Source organism: Entelurus aequoreus, linkage group LG26 (assembly GCF_033978785.1).
Source record: "Entelurus aequoreus isolate RoL-2023_Sb linkage group LG26, RoL_Eaeq_v1.1, whole genome shotgun sequence".
In the NCBI taxonomy this organism is placed as follows: Eukaryota; Metazoa; Chordata; class Actinopteri; order Syngnathiformes; family Syngnathidae; genus Entelurus; species Entelurus aequoreus.
This window is the reverse complement of record NC_084756.1, coordinates 10,607,693-10,629,346: the sequence shown is the minus strand read 5'-3', so window position 1 is coordinate 10,629,346 and position 21,654 is coordinate 10,607,693. Positions and strand designations below refer to the sequence as shown.

Sequence of the window (21,654 nt, the reverse complement as noted above, 5' to 3'; positions counted from 1 at the left end):
TGTGATTTCACAAGACTGTCTTAGAAGTGATAATTTGAAAATGTTCAATTTAAAAAATGTGCACTTAGAGAAAATATAAAAATAAAGTGTTGCATATTGATATTTATCTGTTTCTATACATATTTATTGTGAGAAATCATTAAGATGATCAGTGTTTCCACAAAGATAAATATCATTAATTATTAATAATAACAGAGTTAAAGGTAAATTGAGCAAATTGGCTACTTCCGGCAATTTATTTAAGTGTGTATCTAACTGGTAGCCCTTCGCATTAATCAGTACCCAAGAAGTAGCCCTTGGTTTCAAAAAGGTTGGTGACCCCTGGTCTACAGAAACACTGCTTCATTTTCTATGCCAGTTAATGATAACTGCTGGTTCAATGTTAGGCTTAGGTTTTTTCGCAGATTTTCCGTATTTTTCCTACAGACAGCATTTAGTGACCTCAAACAACAAGGCTATGGATTGACTCACACTGGTTTTCGCCTTTTGAATGGTACTAGAAACACTGGAAAATGTATCTTCAAAGTCCTTAAAAAGTGCTTGAATTTGGCCATGGAAAAGGTGTACTAAGCCTGTATATGTTTCTGAAATAAATCAAGTCAATACAATTTAAGTGCAAATACAAATATAGTTTCACCACATTAGTCATATTGTTTGCCATTTAAAAAACTACTGATTTTCATGACAAGGGTCCCCAAAATACAGCCCGCGGGCCGGATACGGCCCCCCAGCATCCAAAATCCGGCCCGCAGGAAGTCCCAAGTTTTTTAAAATTTGTCCTTACTAGTCCATTTTCTACCGTCTCCTAGCCACTCAGGCAAATCATTTTGTCTAAAAATGCATTTTACCATCGATAACGTGACATGCAGCAAGTGCGCTCTTTAAGTCAATTAGTGCGCGAGGAATATATATGTATGAATACATATATATATATATATATATATATATATATATATATATATATATATATATATATATATATATATATATATATATATATATATATATATATATATATATATACACACACACACATATAGACACATATACATATATATACACATATATACACACATATAGACACAGATACATATATACACATATACATATATATACATATATACACATATATACACATATACATATATAAATACATATATACACATATACATACAGTATATATATACATGGACATATACATAGACATATACATATATACACACACATATATACACATTTACATATACATATACATATATACACACACACACATCTACATATAATATATATATATATATATATATATATATATATATATATGTATATATATATATATATATATATATATATATATATATACATATATACACACACACATTTACATATATATATATATATATATATATATATATATATATATATATATATATTTATATATATATATATATATATATTTATATATATATATATATATATTTATATATATATTTATATATATATATATATATATATATATATATATATATATATATATATATATATAAATATATATATATATATATATATAAATAAATATATATATATAAATAAATATATATATATATATGTATATATATATATATATATATACATATATATATATATATATATATATATATATATATATATATATATATATATATATACATATATATATATATATATATATATGTATATATATATATATATATATATATATATATATATATATATAGGGAACCATTTTTAAATATATATATATATATATATATATATATATATATATATATATATATATATATATATATATATATATATATATATATGTATATATATGTATAGCACGGCCCCCAGCCAAATTGTTTTACCCCAATGCGGCCCCGGAGTCAAAAAGTTTGGGGACCCCTGCCACCAGTGGTGTAAAAGTGTATTACAACTGCGGCCCATACAGACCACCGCTGAGACACGGCTATTTGTAGGGGGCGCTAGGAAACACTAGACTAGGTGTTCATATTTAAGATTGTTTAGTACACAAATAAAGGAGGACTACAACTTTGTACATTATTATATCACCCTTGGTTGTGAACAAGTGAGACAATTATTCAATTTTTCTGATTAGATGGACATAGAAAGAAAACTGTTCATGAATTTGGTCATTGATGTGGGAGTTTATGTCACATTAAAAATAGAAGCGTTTTAGAATTCTAAAATTGTATCATAAAATACTACATATTACAAAAAAAAGAAGTTGTCAAAGATCCTCCAAATGGCGAGATTGCCCTATCTCTGCTGTTTTCAATGACTGATTCTACTGTTGGTTAAAGATCCTTAGGCCCCGTTTACACTAAGCCGGATAACGTTATCCAGGATAAATTCCACCTAACCTTATCCGTGTCCACACACAACAATGCCACCGTTTAAGACCCCCTCCCTCCTCCGTCCACCGGCGCAATGCGATTTAGTACACATGCGCGGAAAATGCGCACGTCATAGTCACCTCCAGTGTTGCTTTGTGTGCAAGTTCTTAAATGTAACTTATCTGAACAATATCCAGTGTTGTGGTATTTCAATTAACTGGAGTCCAGTGTGCTGTGGGGCCCTATTGTAGTGAATCACACCTGAGACATCATAAATTAATCAAATCTTTATTAGACACGTAAACAATGTGATAAAGAACATTTTACATCAATCAAACTAGGGATCTAGATATCTGGTCAGGACACTCCTCACTCTTTTGCCTTCACCTTCATTGTACATTCCTTTTTGGTGACTTCATATACTCTGGACCTAGACTTTGAGTCCGCGACATACATGGCGGACAATAACTGATACAGTCTGCTTTGCCAGTCTAAAAGCATTCGCCATTTTCCGTAGTCTTCCCTCGACGGCCAGGTAATACAAAGTACACGCTACCTTTTTTATCACATCCACGGGAGCTCGCATTCTCGTTGTCTCTCCTTCGACAAATGGACGAAGTTTTTCGCTAAGTAGAATCACAGCTGACCTGGACATTGGAAAGTTCTCTTGCCGTCTGCGAAGTGTTGTATCCCAAATAGCTGCAATGGCTTTCTCTTAAGGTATTCATGTGTGATTTCCACAAGCGTCTGTACACGTGGGACGGCGTGGCGAAGTTGGGAGAGTGGCCGTGCCAGCAATCTGAGGGTTACTGGTTCAATCCCCACCTTCTACCATCCTAGTCATGTCCGTTGTGTCCTTGGGCAAGACACTTCACCCTTGCTCCTGATGGGTCCTGGTTAGCGCCTTGCATGGCAGCTCCCGCCATCAGTGTGTGAATGTGTATGTGGATGGGTGAATGTGGATATACTGTCAAAGCGCTTTGGGCTCCTTAAAAAGGGGTAGAAAAGCGCTATACAAGTACAACCATTTACCATTTACCATTTACATGTAGAAGAAGGAGAAACACGGGCATGTCTGGATGACTCGCCTCCATATTTCCAGTGGTTAGCTCCGAGTTACGAAATGGCTTTATTATGAAGCTGGCTGTGGCGCGGTCTTTCTGGCGTCACTTCCTCTCCGAACTCAGTTTGTAAACGATCAATGAGTCCATACAAAGCTAAGAGCCGGAGATTCAAGAAATACACGGCGCACTTACTCGTGTAAAAATTTGTCCGAGGAGGGGGGACCTTAAATGATAGTTTAGTGTGGCTGAAACGGGGCTTAGGCTAATAATTATTTGTTTAAGGGGTTTAACGACTTAGTGTAGACATGGCCTTAATGTAACGGGAGCACTATTGTTGTTATAAACTTGGCGAGATGCTCGATGACGGGAATGCGTGGCTGTTTTGAAGCAGCTACTGAAAAAGTACTATTTTCTTTACATCTGAATCCCGTATTTCTTGGCATGAAATGACACTTTTTTTTCACCTCACTCCCCCCTTTCCTCTGCGTCCACAGGAAAGTAGTGCGGCGAGCCAGCCTGTCGGACAGACACAACCTTTGTCGCAAGGAGTACGAGACCGAGGCCATCGTGTGGAGGGGAGGGAGGGAGGAGGACAAGGAGAAGGAAGCAGACCAGCAGGAGAACGTTCAGGTGCTTCATGCTCAGCTCTTAAAGGGAACTTGCACTTTTGGGGGAATTTACAGTCCCTATGTAAGACAAGAACACAGACAGACAGACAGATAGATAGAGAGGGAGAGAGAGAGAGAGAGAGAGAGAGAGGGGGGGGGGGTGGATGGATGAATGGATGGATGGATGGATGGATGGATGGATGGATAGAGACCCGAACGGGACAAGCGGTAAAAAATGGATGGATGGACATATAGCAAAATGAGCTATATATAGACATTTCTAAATACTTACGTGCGCACACACACACACCATCATCAATTACGGGGCGTTGATTTAGTGATTGGTGACTCTTTAAAAGCCCAACATCTTGCTGCTACTGCAAGATGCCGCAGATCGTGCCCTGGGGAGGGAGCGCATATTTCACGACCATGTAGACCTATTTGCCCGAATTTGACAAATATTTATTTAAACGCTTTAGACCAGTGGTGTCAAACGTACGGCCCGAGGGCCGGATCAGGCCCGCGAACAGGTTTTATCCGGCCCGCGGGATGAGTTTGCCAAGTATAAAAATGTACCTGAAATTTTTGAATGAAAGAAACAGCTGTTCTAAATGTGTCCACTGGATGTCGCAATAGCAATTCTTTGTATCTTTCTAGATGATGCTACATATGTACAAAATAAACCACATGATGTCAGTACATCAGTCGAGAAAAATGAGCAAACTACATAAATAACATCCTGTAATTTGATTTTGATATACATTTTTTATCTTGATAAATTGAAAATTAACACCAATTAGTTGACTGATGAACATTATCACATCATTTATTCAGAAATTATAAATAACGACAAATAAGGATAGAATACTATTAACCACAATATGTAAGTGTAAAAAAAACAACAACAACATTATGATTTGTACATTTTCAGAAAGTGCTTGTTCTATTTTTAAACTAAGAAAACAATCTGAAGTTGTCTTTATTTTTAAGTTATCGTGCCGTGATTTTACCAGTCCGGCCCACTTGGGAGTAGATTTTCTCAAAGTGGCCCCCCATCTAAAATGAGTTTGACACCCCTGCTTTAGACTATCCTCAGCAGTCCCTCCTTTCTTAAAGGTACGTTTTGACATTATGCATTTCCCCCGTGGGGATAATACGAATGTGTCTTCTGTAATCTGTTTGTGTTTTCTCCGTGTGTTTGATGTTCGGCTTTTCCGCCGGAATTGTGCCCTTATATGGGGAGTTAAGGGCGTTTACCTACGCAAATTATGGAATTAAGGGTGTTTACGTATGCATATTGGGGAAATAAGGGCGTGTTTATATGCAAATTATAATAGACACGCACGCGCTAACATTTTGGCATTCAGCAACTTAAGAACAGCAGGTGGGAGCAATTTGGCCGTTTAAGAACACGTCCTGAATTTGAATTACTCCTTTTAGGAAATCACTTAGGAAGAATGATAAGAGGAAAAGTTAGGAACTTATTGCTGAATGGGGCCCAATGTTGATTGTCATGTCATGTACGGATGTACATTGTGGACGCCATCTGCTGCTCCACAGGCTGTAAGTCTTTGCTGTCGTCCAGCATTCTGTTTTTGTTTACTTTGTCGCCAGTTCAGTTTTAGTTTCGTTCTGCATAGCCTTCCCTAAGCTTCAATGCCTTTTCTTAGGGGCACTCACCTTTTGTTTATTTTTGGTTTAAGCATTAGATACCTTTTTACCTGCACACTGCCTCCCGCTGTCGTCTGCATATTGTGACAACGACAAACCATCGTCGTCTTACACGACCTGTTCCCGACATCTACAAAGAATTTAGCTACCAGCTTCCACCTACTGATATTGAGGAAAATAACATGGTTACTCTGCCGAACTCTGGACAGCACAGACCCTCAACAATGGCACATTATTTGCCGATTATAATTACTGGTTTGCAAAAAATATTTTTAACCCAAATAGGGGAAATTACATAATGTCCCACGGCACACCAGACTGTATCTCACGGTACAGTGGTTGAAAAACACTGAATTACATTATTACGCCCATAAAGCACTCTAAAAAACATGCAAAAGTGCCAACAATACTACATTTACATCTCCTGACCTGAATATTAACCAAGTATTAGCAATATTGTCATTATAAGCGCAAACACAGACAATCTATTTTTGGCCGCGCCGTGATCACATCCACCTCATTTTATATGGCCCGCAAAAGCCTGGGAATAATATGTGTCAATATCAACCTTATATTTTCTTTCTTTACTTTCTTATTTTCTTACTTAAGGTTTTAGTTTTTTTTTTTCTAGTTTTGATAGGGAAAAAAATTGCGTCTAATATTGCAGCAGATATTATATTATCTAACTTTTTTGGTCAAAATCCAAATAAGTACTTAAATATCTGCTTAACTTATGATTTCGGAGCAAGTTATCCATCAAATTGTACACTATAAAAATGACCAATAGGTTTTTACTGTAACATTTTAGGGAGTTAAAAAAACAACCAATGTTTGTTTTTTTACAGTAAACGTCTGTTGACCGAGCTGTCACTTTTTTGTTGTTTTTTTACTGTAAAATCCACGGTTGATGATTTTTTGGTACCACATTTTATGATGGTAAAAAACTGGCAGCTGAGTTGCCAAAATAAAATTAAACAGCATTAATGTATTTCTATTTACAGTAATATGTTGTAAAAATAATAATAATAACACTGTATATTTTACAGTAAGCTGACAGTTTTTTTCTGTAAAAAACAGTGGTGAAATCTACAGATTTTTTAAAATCTTTATGTAAAAAAATGTTTTAATATTTAAATTCATAGATAAAATTGTTTTATTATTTACTGCTACAAGTGGCCCTCTATTGGCAGCCATGACTGCGGTGTGGCCCTCAATGAAAACAAGTTTGACACCCCTGCCTTAGAGCTAACGAGCTTATGCTGCTATATTGACATAATAAGCCGGTGAGCTGCTGCGTCGCCTCTGAGTTGGTGCAAGTTAATTCTCGATTATAAATTATGGCTCTCACCTGGATAGTACAAATTTGCTGCCATTAGCCGATAAGTTGGTCAACTTTGACTTCGAACTCAGACGCGGAGATGGCAAAAAAGACTCGAAAAGACACCCAAAAGTGCAGATTTCAAGCATTGAAATACTTTCTATAGTGCAAGACTTACGGTCATTTAAAAACAGCACTGCACATCATAATGGCAAATACACTTTTGATGTTAAAGGTCTAAAAAAATGTAGAACGTTCGGCGGGCCAGATTGAAAATCTTAACGAGCCGCATGTGGCCCGCAGCCCCTATTTTGCCTAGCTCTGTTGTAGATCATCATGTCTTAAAAAAGTATTTGTTGTCTCTTATGAAGTCTGCCATGATTAGTGATAGTTGTGAACGTTAAAGCAAAATACGTAAATATGACATGTTACAATAAATGTACCTGTTACTACATGACATATATACTTACATCATGTATATATTACATGTTATTATGAATGTTACTACATGACATATATACTTACATCATGTATATATTACATGTTATTATGAATGTTACTACATGACATATATACTTACATCATGTATATATTACATGTTATTATGAATGTTACTACATGACATATATACTTACATCATGTATATATTACATGTTATTATGAATGTTACTACATTATATATATACTTACATCATGTATATATTACATGTTATTATGAATGTTACTACATGACATATATACTTACATCATGTATATATTACATGTTATTATGAATGTTACTACATGACATATATACTTACATCATGTATATATTACATGTTATTATGAATGTTACTACATGACATATATACTTACATCATGTATATATTACATGTTATTATGAATGTTACTACATTATATATATACTTACATCATGTATATATTACATGTTATTATGAATGTTACTACATGACATATATACTTACATCATGTATATATTACATGTTATTATGAATGTTACTACATGACATATATACTTACATCATGTATATATTACATGTTATTATGAATGTTACTACATTATATATACACTTACATCATGTATATATTACATGTTATTATGAATGTTACTACATGACATATATACTTACATCATGTATATATTACATGTTATTATGAATGTTACTACATGACATATATACTTACATCATGTATATATTACATGTTATTATGAATGTTACTACATGACATATATACTTACATCATTTATATATTACATGTTATTATGAATGTTACTACATGACATATATACTTACATCATGTATATATTACATGTTATTATGAATGTTACTACATTATATATATACTTACATCATGTATATATTACATGTTATTATGAATGTTACTACATGACATATATACTTACATCATGTATATATTACATGTTATTATGAATGTTACTACATGACATATATACTTACATCATGTATATATTACATGTTATTATGAATGTTACTACATGACATATATACTTACATCATGTATATATTACATGTTATTATGAATGTTACTACATTATATATATACTTACATCATGTATATATTACATGTTATTATGAATGTTACTACATGACATATACACTTACATCATGTATATATTACATGTTATTATGAATGTTGCTACATGACATATATACTTACATCATGTATATATTACATGTTATTATGAATGTTGCTACATGACATATATACTTACATCATGTATATATTACATGTTAGTATGAATGTTGCTACATGACATATATACTTACATCATGTATATATTACATGTTATTATGAATGTTGCTACATGACATATATACTTACATCATGTATATATTACATGTTATTATGAATGTTGCTACATGACATATATACTTACATCATGTATATATTACATGTTATTATGAATGTTACTACATTATATATATACTTACATCATGTATATATTACATGTTATTATGAATGTTACTACATGACATATATACTTACATCATGTATATATTACATGTTATGAATGTTACTACATGACATATATACTTACATCATGTATATATTACATGTTATTATGAATGTTACTACATTATATATACACTTACATCATGTATATATTACATGTTATTATGAATGTTACTACATGACATATATACTTACATCATGTATATATTACATGTTATTATGAATGTTACTACATTATATATACACTTACATCATGTATATATTACATGTTATTATGAATGTTACTACATGACATATATACTTACATCATGTATATATTACATGTTATTATGAATGTTACTACATTACATATATACTTACATCACGTATATATTACATGTTATTATGAATGTTACTACATTATATATATACTTACATCATGTATATATTACATGTTATTATGAATGTTACTACATGACATATATACTTACATCATGTATATATTACATGTTATTATGAATGTTACTACATTATATATATACTTACATCATGTATATATTACATGTTATTATGAATGTTACTACATGACATATATATACTTACATCATGTATATATTACATGTTATTATGAATGTTACTACATGACATATATATACTTACATCACGTATATATTACATGTTATTATGAATGTTTCTATCTACACTATAAAAGAGGACACAAGACATAGTCAGAGACTATTATTAGTGGCAGAAAGGACATAATGAGATTTTCTGCTGCCTTCGAATGCTCTCTGTCAGCTCTCGACTCAAGCTATTTTCCTTCGGGTCACCTTCGCCCAGCCGCCAGATAAAAGGAGCACCTCCGGAGGACGGCTATAAAACAAAATAGCACAACTATGGCTCTTTATTGTTGCCGTAACATAAAAAGTTTGTCCTGCTCAGCAACCAATCAAGTGTTTTATAACAAGCATCTATATTGCTCACCTCAGCATAATGTGGTGTCATGAAGTCCATCATGTTAAGACTTCATGACACCACGTAAGGGTTCTCACCTGCTGGAGATATGACATTTGCCAATAGGGTTGTACGGTATCTACTAGTATAGCATCGCCGTACTAATAAATCAAAAACAGTACTATACTCTGTTTGAAAAGTACCGGTTCCCGGGCATGACGGCGCGTCGTCACGTCGTAACATTGCTGGTTTTACGAGCGGAGGAGCATGTTCGGCAGTGCACACACACACACAGAGTACTTACAAGCAGACACAGTGTGTAGACAGAAAAGGGAGAACGGACGCATTTTGGCTTAAAAACTAAAGATAAAGGTGAAGTTATAACACTGAACCGCCCTCAGGAAGAGGTGTTTTAAGACATGGCTTGCTAGTTAGCGGCTAACATCCATTGTTTTAGCTACTTCTAAATCATGTACCATTATCACTGGAGGACGAGGAATAGCTAAAAATGCTTCACTACACACCGTAGGAGGATACCGTAGCTCACCCCGGCATCACAATGTAAACTAACGCCATGGGTGGCTCTACACCTGACATCCACTGTAATGATACCAAGTACAATAGCGTATCTACTCGATACTACTATGATTCCATCAATATTTTTTATCGTCACAAAATCTTTTTTCATTTTTTTAACTCAGGAAATGCGTCCCTGGACACCTGAGGACTTTGAATATGACCAATGTGTGATCCTGTAACTACTTGGTATTGGATCGATATCTAAATGTGTGGTATCTCCCAAAACTAATGTAAAGTATCAAACATAACATAATGTTGATGTGGAAGTTGCCTCCTAGAAGCTCCACTGTCAAACACGGCACAGGAGCCAAGCGTGCAGGTTTTAACAAGGTTTTAATAAACGTAGGTTTTTAACAAAAGTTTTCTCCAGCAGAACGCGACCTTTCGGTCACGTCCGTATCCTCTCTCCCCTCCTGCTCCCGGCCGCTTACTGTTAAAGACAACAGATGATTAGATTAACACGTACCACCTGTGAAATCGAATCACCCGCCAGCTGTGTCTCGCCGTCAGCACTGCCACGCCCCCGTCCGATGGTGCTCTGTCCTCAGCACCATGGACAGAGGCGGTGACCTTTGCTCCTGCAGGCAGCGCTGACAACATCTCCCTCCACAGTTGACAAAATAAAAAGAATGATAAATGACACGATATGTTACTGCATACGTCAGCAGACTAATTAGTTTGTTTACAAGCTTGCTTAGCTCCGTTAGCTTAGCAGCAAGCTAGCTAGCTGAGCGAGGGGCGGTGAGACAGGGAGTTAAAAAAACTGTTGTCTGACTCTGTGGTAAAAACCACGTATGCACACAAAATCTTCATTCAAATAAGGCGGTCTGCTCCACTTGTCAATTGCACACGCGGTCTTAGTAGATCACATGCAACACGCCCACCCATAATACACGCTTTTTCACTTTTTCTGCACATGCTGTCTTGCGCGTGGTATTTGGATCTTAGTAAATAAGGCATCATATAGCAGTATTGCTCAGTACTAAACAAGATATACAAACTAAGAACATAATAACACCTACTGCACAATGTCTGCTGACTGATGGGATAATTATATTTTCCTGTTTGTATGACAAATTAATCATAATCTAACTGGCGTTTTAAAAAAAATAAATATATATATATATGTATTTTTGTTCTCGCCATCTGCAGGTCTAAGTTGGATGTCAGTGTTTAACCAACTTCTCAGTTTATGACTACAAACTTGTACTATCCAGGGGAAAGGCATGTTTTATAACATATCATTACTTTCACCAGCTCAGAGGCCATGCAGCAGCTCACTGGCTCAGTATGTCAATATAGCAGCGTAAGTTAGACAGCTCTCTGTGATTAAAAAAAAATGCCTGTGTCAGCTCTTATAATAGCAATATTGTTATTACTTGGTTAATATTCAGGTCAGGAGATGTAGATGTAGTATCGTTGGTTTTAGAGGGATTTAATAATGTACTCCAACTAGCTGCATTGTTAGACACCTGCCATGTTTTTCCACTTCGAATATATAAAAAAGAAGAATATACAGTCGCGGTCAAAAGTTGACATACACTTGTAAAGAACATAATGTCATGGCTGTCTTTAGTTTCCAATACTTTCTACAACTCTTATTTTTTTGTGATAGAGTGATTGGAGCACATACTTGTTGGTCACAAAAAACATTCATGAAGTTTGCTTCTTTTATGAATGTATTATGGGTCTACTGAAAATGTGAGCAAATGTGCTGGGTCAAAAGTGTGGTAATCTGTAAATGTCCTTGCTCATTTCTGTTGTCTGCACTCCATGTTCACTCTCTCTCTCGTTCACAGTATGGAGTGCAGCTGACACAAGGCAGCAGCACACACCTGACAGTAATTAGTAACAGCTTATTTAACCAGGCTGCTGACAACCGGTGAGCGCCGGAACTTTGCCATTGCTTGCAACCTGTTGGTCGTGCCACGAGAACTCACTAGTTCATCGCATACTTTTCATCTCAGGTTGGCCCGTATTATTCCTAGCCTTGTCTAGCGTTTTATTTTGGACCTAGTCTATTTACTTCTTTCATGAAGTATATTTTTCCTAGCCTTGTCTAGCGCTTTTAGTTTTGTGTGTTTATTTTCCTCTTAGTAGTTTTTTACATGGTGTGTTTTGTGTTTTCCACCATCGCCTTTGTTTGCTACCTTGTGCTTCCGCCAAATAAAAGGAAGAACAATTGTAAACACAAATTCGTCTCTGCATCCTTGGGATCCACCTCACCGTTTCCTAACAGAAAGTTCCGGCCATACCATGGAACCCGCAGAGACAGACTCCTGGAAAAGAGCATTTCAAGGCCATGCTCAACGGATCAACCAGCAGGGGGACCAGCTCGACCACCTGAGCCGAGGTCTACAGGGGATGTCGGAGCGTCAAGACGCCATGTTGGAGCGAGTCAACACGCTGCTAGCCACCGTCATACCCACCTCGACCACTGTGCCTGACCAGGCATCCACCCAACCTACACAACCCGCAAGTACCGGCAACATACGGCTATCCCGACCCGAACGTTTTTCCGGGGAAAGGGAAGACGTAAGACAATTCCTGACGCAGTGTGAACTTCATTTCGAGCTAAACGCTTCCGCATTCACCTCTGAGCGGGCTAAGGTAGCGTTTGTCATCTCTCACCTGTCTGGCCGTGCTGGCACCTGGGCGACTGCCGAATGGAACCGCCAGACCACCTCCAGCTCCACATACGCGAACTTTTCCAAATCCTTGAAGCAAATCTTCCAACGACGACTCCCAGGTAGAGAGGCAGCGAGATCCCTTTTCCGGCTGCAACAGGGTTCACGACGGGTCGCGGATTACGCGATCGAGTTCCTTACCATGGCGGCCGATTGTGACTGGGGTCCCTCAGCGCTGTTGGACGCTTTCTTCCTGGGTCTCGCGGACGAGATTCGTCACATGATGATCCCGCTGTCACTCCCGTCGAATCTGGATGATCTCATCGAGCTGGCGGTGCAAATCGACTTCCGCCTATTGGAGGAGAGGAGGGATCGACTAGGAAGACAAGCCCCACCTAGCAGCCAATCAGCGCCAGCTAGACCTGCCATCTGCAAGACGGAGCAACTCGAAGACACCTCCCCTTCATGGCAGATAGATGAGCCGATGCAACTGGGAGGCCGCCGACTCACCACCGCCGAGAGGGAACGTCGCGTTCGCCTCCAACTCTGCCTATACTGTGGGGCCGCTGATCATCTCATCTCCCGCTGCAAAGAACTGCCGCGCCCCGCCGCACGGCCACGAGTGCGCCCTCACTCGCCAGAGGACACGTCCACCAGAGGTCGCCGTTCTCCTTCGTTGGCCGCAGGCAGAATGCAGCTAAAAGGTACTCTTTCTTGGTCTAACCAACAAATAGACATTTGCGCTCTCATTGACTCAGGAGCAGATGATAACTTTTTGGATTTTGAGTTCATGAGACTCCATAAGATTCCTGTTGTCAAACTGTATGTGCCCAAGAGGGTGTATTCTCTTGATGGGCGCCTATTAGCCAGCATAACCCACCAGACACTCCCACTCAACCTGCGCTTGTCTGGTAATCATTGTGAGAAAATAATTTTTCTTGTTGTGCCATCACGGTCCGCGCCCGTCATTCTAGGGTTAACCTGGTTACATAAGCATAACCCGCACATAGACTGGCCTCGTTCGGCCATTATTAATTGGAGTGTAACCTGCCACACACATTGTCTTCGTTCCGCAGCAGGATCTCATACACCGCCACCTACCGCTGTTATAGAGAACATAGACTTGACAAACGTGCCCAAGCACTACCATGACTTAAGGGCGGTGTTTAGCAAGGATAAAGCACTCTCACTTCCCCCCCACCGACCCTACGATTGTGGCATTGATTTGCTAGCCGGGGCGGCGTTACCATCGACCCGTTTGTACAAGGTGTCTAACACCGAACTCAAAGCACTAGAAGAATACATAAACACATCTATAGCTGCTGGCCTCATTCGCCCTTCGACCGCACCTGTAGCCGCTGGATTTTTTTTTGTCGAAAAGAAGGACAAGTCCCTACGGCCTTGTATAGACTACCGCACTCTTAATCAGATTACTATCAAGAATAAGTATCCTCTACCACTCCTTGATTCTGCTTTTACTCCATTACAATCAGCTAGGTTTTTTACTAAACTCGATCTACGTAACGCTTACCATCTAGTTCGCATCCGAGAGGGGGATGAATGGAAGACCGCATTCAACACTCCTCTCGGACATTTTGAGTATCTTGTCATGCCTTTTGGACTTACTAATGCACCTGGCGTTTTTCAGGCCTTCATTAATGACATTTTTCGGGACATGACAGGTCGTTTTCTCTTTGTTTACTTGGACGATATATTAATTTATTCATCAACATTTGACGAACATGTGCAGCAGGTTCGGTTAGTCCTTCAACGATTGCTCGAGAACAAACTGTTCGTCAAGGCAGAAAAATGCGAGTTTCACTCATCCTCCATTCCATTCTTAGGTTTTATCATTGAGGAGGGTAGACTCAGACCGGATCCCGCTAAGGTAAAAGCAGTAGTAGATTGGCCCACTCCGGTTTCCAAGAAGCACCTTCAGAGATTCTTGGGCTTCTCTAATTTTTATAGGCGATTTATTCGTAATTTTAGTCGCGTCGCTGAGCCACTTACGAGGCTAACCTCTACTAAGGTTCCGTTTGAATGGACACCCGAAGCCAATTCCGCGTTCTTGAGGCTGAAAAGATTGTTTACTTCGGCTCCTGTTCTGTGTTACCCTGACCGTTCTCTCCAATTTTTTGTTGAGGTGGACGCTTCTGATTCAGGTGTAGGGGCCGTACTCTCCCAGCAATCCACCACCGACCAGAAGTTGCACCCCTGTGCTTTCTTCTCTCGTCGCCTATCCCCTGCTGAGAGAAATTATGACATTGGCAACAGGGAGCTTCTGGCGGTCATTTTGGCCCTTCAGGAGTGGAGACATTGGCTGGAAGGGGCGGAGCAACCATTCATCATCTACACAGACCACAAGAACCTGTCCTACTTAAGGACCGCACAGAGACTGAACCCCCGCCAGGCCAGGTGGCAACTATTTCTGACCCGTTTTAACTTTATCATCACGTTCCGACCTGGTTCTCAGAATGGGAAGCCCGATGCCCTGTCCCGTGTCTACTCTTCGTCCTTTGAGAATTCTTCACATGAACCAATTGTTCCCCATACCCACGTCATTGGGGGACTCCAGTGGGACATCGAGCGGCAAGTCTTGGAGGCCCTGAAGTCGGACACATCTCCTCGGGGCTGCCCACCAGGTCGGTTGTTTGTGGTTCCTCGGCTCCGTTCCAGCGTTCTGGATTGGGCACATGGGTCGAAGATCGCTTGCCATCCAGGTATTCGTCGCACCAGTTTTGTCCTCTCCCAGCGTTTTTGGTGGCCATCCATTCTGGCAGATACGAAGGCGTTTGTGGCAGCATGTCGGATCTGCGCCCGGAACAAGGCATCCCACCAGGCTCCAGCAGGACTGTTACACCCATTACCCATCCCCTCCCGCCCGTGGTCACACATAGCTGTGGACTTTGTCACAGGACTGCCCCCCTCCGAGGGTAATGACACTGTCTTGACCATTGTGGACCGGTTCTCGAAGATGGCCCACTTCGTGGCCCTCTCCAAGCTGCCGTCAGCTCTTGAAACTGCCCAATTATTAGTGCTCCACGCTTTCCGGCTGCACGGCATCCCCACTGATGTGGTATCCGACAGAGGACCACAGTTTTCCTCGGCCGTCTGGAGGGCATTCTGCAAATCTCTGGGGGCCTCCCCTAGCCTGTCCTCCGGCTACCACCCTCAGAGCAATGGACAGACCGAGCGGACCAACCAAGACTTGGAGGCAGCCATCCGGTGCACTTGTCATCAGCAACCTTCGACCTGGTCTGAGAATCTCCCATGGATCGAATACGCTCACAATTCCCTCATTAGCTCCGCCACCGGCCTGTCTCCATTTCACGTCGCCTATGGGTTCCAACCACCAGTTTTTCCTTCTACCCAACCCAGTGCCGACGTTCCATCAGTTACTGCACACCTGCATCGGGCTCACCAGGCTTGGCGCAACACCAGGGCGGCGTTAAGAAGAACATCGGCCAGGAATCAACTCTTAGCCAACCGCCATCGCACACCAGCCCCACACTACCGGTTGGGACAGAAGGTCTGGTTATCGTCTCGGGACCTACCATTGGCCACCGAATCTAGGAAACTGGCTCCCAGGTTCATTGGACCATTCCCCATTGCCAAGATCATCAATCGTGTTGCAGTCAAGCTCCATCTCCCTAGATCTCTCAAGTGCCATCCTGTTTTTCACGTGTCCCGCATCAAGCCTGTCTCATCCAGCCCGCTCAGTCCTCCTGAGGTACCGCCTCCTCCACCCAGGCTGGTTGAGGGTCACCCAGCATATACAGTAAACACCATCTTGGATGTGAGAAGAAGGGGCAGGGGTTTCCAATACCTGGTGGACTGGGAGGGGTACGGCCCGGAGGAACGGTCATGGATTTCTAGATCGCTTATAATTGACAAGGACTTGATCAAGGAATTTTACGTTCGATTCCCAGACAAGCCAGGTAGGCCGCCAGGAGGCGTCCGTTGAGGGGGGGGTACTGTGGTAATCTGTAAATGTCCTTGCTCATTTCTGTTGTCTGCACTCCATGTTCACTCTCTCTCTCGTTCACAGTATGGAGTGCAGCTGACACAAGGCAGCAGCACACACCTGACAGTAATTAGTAACAGCTTATTTAACCAGGCTGCTGACAACCGGTGAGCGCCGGAACTTTGCCATTGCTTGCAACCTGTTGGTCGTGCCAAGAGAACTCACTAGTTCATCGCATACTTTTCATCTCAGGTTGGCCCGTATTATTCCTAACCTTGTCTAGCGTTTTATTTTGGACCTAGTCTATTTACTTCTTTCATGAAGTATATTTTTCCTAGCCTTGTCTAGCGCTTTTAGTTTTGTGTGTTTATTTTCCTCTTAGTAGTTTTTTACATGGTGTGTTTTGTGTTTTCCACCATCGCCTTTGTTTGCTACCTTGTGCTTCCGCCAAATAAAAGGAAGAACAATTGTAAACACAAATTCGTCTCTGCATCCTTGGGATCCACCTCACCGTTTCCTAACAAAAAGTATACATACAGCAATGTTAATATTTGCTTACATGTCCCTTGGCAAGTTTCACTGCAATAAGGCGCTTTTGGTAGCCATCCACAAGCTTCTGCTTGAATTGTTGACCACTCCTCTTGACAAAACTGGTGCAGTTTAGCTAAATGTGTTGGTTTTCTGACATGGACTTGTTTCTTCAGCATTGTCCACACGTTTAAGTCAGGACTTTGGGAAGGCCATTCTAGAACCTTAATCCTAGCCTGATTTAGCCATTCCTTTACCACTTTTGACGTTTGTTTGGGGTCATTGTCCTGTTGGAACACCCAACTGCGCCCAAAACCCAACCTCCGGGCTGATGATTTTAGCTTGTCCTAAAGAATTTGGAGGTTGTCCCATTCACTCTCTGTAAAGCACCAGTTCAATTAGCAGCAAAATAGGCCCAGAGCATAATACTACCACCACCATGCTTTACGGTAGGCATGGTGTTCCTGGGATTAAAGGCCTCACCTTTTCTCCTCCAAGCATATTGCTGGGTATTGTGGCTAAACAGCTCAATGTTTGTTTCATCTGACCACAGAACTTTCCTCCAGAAGGTCTTATCTTTGTCCATGTGATGTCAGAATAAGCAAAAATTGTGCTGTTTGGCCACAATACCCAGCAATATGTTTGGAGGAGAAAACCCCAGGAACACCATTACTACCGTCAAGCATGGTGGTGGTAGTATTATGCTTTGGGCCTGTTTTTTCTGCCAATGGAACTGGTGCTTTACAGAGAGTAAATGGGACAATGAAAAAGGAGGATTTTCTCCAAATTCTTCAGGACAACCTAAAATCATCAGCCCGGAGGTTGGGTCTTGGGCACAGTTGGGTGTTCCAACAGGACAATGACCCCAAACACATGTCAAAAGTGGTAAAGGAATACAATTAAGGTTTTAGTATGGCCTTCCCAAAGTCCTGACTTAAACGTGTGGACAATGCTGAAGAAACAAGTCCATGTCAGAAAACCAACACATTTAGCTGAACTGCACCAATTTTGTCAAGAGGAGTGGTCAAAAATTCAACCAGAAGCTTGTGGATGGCTACCAAAAGCGCCTTATTGCAGTGAAACTTGCCAAGGGACATGTAAGCAAATATTAACATTGCTGTATGTATACTTTTGACCCAGCACATTTGCTCACATTTTCAGTAGACCCATAATAAATTCATAAAAGAAGCAAACTTCATGAATGTTTTTTGTGACCAACAAGTATGTGCTCCAATCACTCTATCACAAAAAAATAAGAGTTGTAGAAATGATTGGAAACTCAAGACAGCCATGACATTATGTTCTTTACAAGTGTATGTACACTTTTGACCACGACTAAGTTCAACAACTAAAAAGTTGTGACTCTTTTCAATGTCTAGGTGATGCCTGTAGAAGTTGTAGAAGTCCTCAAGCAGCCCCAGCTGCCCGCCATCCTCAAAGAAGGCGGCACCAAACCAAACGGCATCATGGCCACGTGGTCGTGCACGGGGCCACAGCCCCCCGCCACGCTCCCAGGCGAAAAGGGGCCCGGCGAGAGACCTCAGACTCTGTCCGAGCTGAAGAAACAGAGGGCGGCGGCCAAAATTTTGAACCACCCGTTGTTGAACGGCCACCTTTACAACGGGTCCACGGACTCCTTCGGCGACGCCAAAGCCCACTCGGATGACCCCCGCATGCCTCTGGTGTCGTCCAACGGCAACGCCGTTTTCTACACGCCGGCCAGCGGCGACCCGCCCCTCCTCAGACTGAGGCAGCCACTAGAAGAGGAGCAGCCCAAGTCACGCACCTGCTGCTGTGTATCATAGCGCCCTCGTCAGGTGAAAGGAGGTGTTTGCACAGGAGAGAAGGTGAATGCATGAATGTGTCTCTAAACTGTCACTCACTCACTAAGGCTGCGTTCACACCTTTTCTCTGCGTGTGGACATAATCGTCTCAACTACCCATTGACCAATAGGTTGTGTTCAGGGCCGATGCCGGGCTGATCACCCAACTCTGGAGGCCATATTCAGTCCGAGTAAAGGTTACTTCAACATGAATAGTAGATGTCAGTAAAGAGCTGGACAAGGCTTTAAGGCAGGGGTGACCATTGCGTGCATGGTGAGCTAGCGGTGGATGGTGGAGGGTGTGTCAGTCCATGGTGGAGGGTGTGTCAGTCCATGGTGGAGGGTGTGTCAGTCCATGGTGGAGGGTGTGTCAGTCCATGGTGGAGGGTGTGTCAGTCCATGGTGGAGGGTGTGTCAGTCGATGGTGAAGGGTGTGTCAGTCGATGGCGAGCTAACAGTAGATGGTGGAGGGTGTGTCAGTCGATGGTGGAGGGTGTGTCAGTCGATGGTGGAGGGTGTGTCAGTCGATGGTGGAGGGTGTGTCAGTCGATGGCGAGCTAGCAGTCGATGGTGGAGGGTGTGTCAGTCGATGGTGAAGGGTGTGTCAGTCGATGGCGAGCTAGCAGTAGATGGTGGAGGGTGTGTCAGTCGATGGTGAAGGGTGTGTCAGTCGATGGCGGAGGGTGTGTCAGTCGATGGTGAAGGGTGTGTCAGTCGATGGCGAGCTAACAGTAGATGGTGGAGGGTGTGTCAGTCGATGGTGAAGGGTGTGTCAGTCGATGGTGGAGGGTGTGTCAGTCGATGGTGGAGGGTGTGTCAGTCGATGGTGGAGGGTGTGTCAGTCGATGGTGGAGGGTGTGTCAGTCGATGGTGAAGGGTGTGTCAGTCGATGGCGAGCTAACAGTAGATGGTGGAGGGTGTGTCAGTCGATGGTGAAGGGTGTGTCAGTCGATGGTGGAGGGTGTGTCAGTCGATGGTGGAGGGTGTGTCAGTCGATGGCGAGCTAGCAGTCGATGGTGGAGGGTGTGTCAGTCGATGGTGGAGGGTGTGTCAGTCGATGGTGAAGGGTGTGTCAGTCGATGGCGAGCTAGCAGTGGATGGTGGAGGGTGTGTCAGTCGATGGTGAAGGGTGTGTCAGTCGATGGCGGAGGGTGTGTCAGTCGATGGCAAGCTAGCAGTCGATGGCGGAGGGTGTGTCAGTCGATGGCGGAGGGTGTGTCAGTTGATGGCGGATGGTTTGTCAGTCGATAGTGGAGGGTGTGTCAGTCGATGGCAAGCTAGCAGTCGATGGCGGAGGGTGTGTCAGTCGATGGTGAAGGGTGTGTCAGTCGATGGTGGAGGGTGTGTCAGTCGATGGTGGAGGGTGTGTCAGTCGATGGCGAGCTAGCAGTCGATGGTGGAGGGTGTGTCAGTCGATGGTGGAGGGTGTGTCAGTCGATGGTGAAGGGTGTGTCAGTCGATGGCGAGCTAGCAGTAGATGGTGGAGGGTGTGTCAGTCGATGGTGAAGGGTGTGTCAGTCGATGGCGGAGGGTGTGTCAGTCGATGGCAAGCTAGCAGTCGATGGCGTAGGGTGTGTCAGTCGATGGCGGAGGGTGTGTCAGTCGATGGTGGAGGGTGTGTCAGTCGATGGTGGAGGGTGTGTCAGTCGATGGCGAGCTAGCAGTCGATGGTGGAGGGTGTGTCAGTCAATGGTGGAGGGTGTGTCAGTCGATGGTGAAGGGTGTGTCAGTCGATGGCGAGCTAGCAGTAGATGGTGGAGGGTGTGTCAGTCGATGGCGAGCTAGCAGTCGATGGTGGAGGGTGTGTCAGTCAATGGTGGAGGGTGTGTCAGTCGATGGTGAAGGGTGTGTCAGTCGATGGCGAGCTAGCAGTAGATGGTGGAGGGTGTGTCAGTCGATGGTGGAGGGTGTGTCAGTCGATGGCGAGCTAGCAGTCGATGGTGGAGGGTGTGTCAGTCAATGGTGGAGGGTGTGTCAGTCGATGGTGAAGGGTGTGTCAGTCGATGGCGAGCTAGCAGTAGATGGTGGAGGGTGTGTCAGTCGATGGTGAAGGGTGTGTCAGTCGATGGCGGAGGGTGTGTCAGTCGATGGCAAGCTAGCAGTCGATGGCGGAGGGTGTGTCAGTCGATGGCGGAGGGTGTGTCAGTCGATGGTGGAGGGTGTGTCAGTTGATGGCGGATGGTTTGT

The 21,654-nt window shown here is 41.9% G+C and overlaps 1 protein-coding gene across 3 annotated transcripts in view; it reads left to right on the top strand.

The window, feature by feature from the left end:
• Positions 1–21,116, top strand: part of ppp1r16b (protein phosphatase 1, regulatory subunit 16B) — a 209,306-nt gene extending 188,190 nt beyond the window's left edge. For all 3 annotated transcript variants that reach the window (XM_062038229.1, XM_062038230.1, XM_062038228.1), the window contains exons 10-11: positions 3,934–4,069; positions 19,024–21,116. In XM_062038229.1, coding sequence (XP_061894213.1) covers positions 3,934–4,069; positions 19,024–19,449 — 562 coding nt within the window. In that variant the 3' untranslated portion in view covers positions 19,450–21,116. The remainder of the gene's footprint in view (positions 1–3,933; positions 4,070–19,023) is intronic.
• Positions 21,117–21,654: the final 538 nt, after the last annotated feature.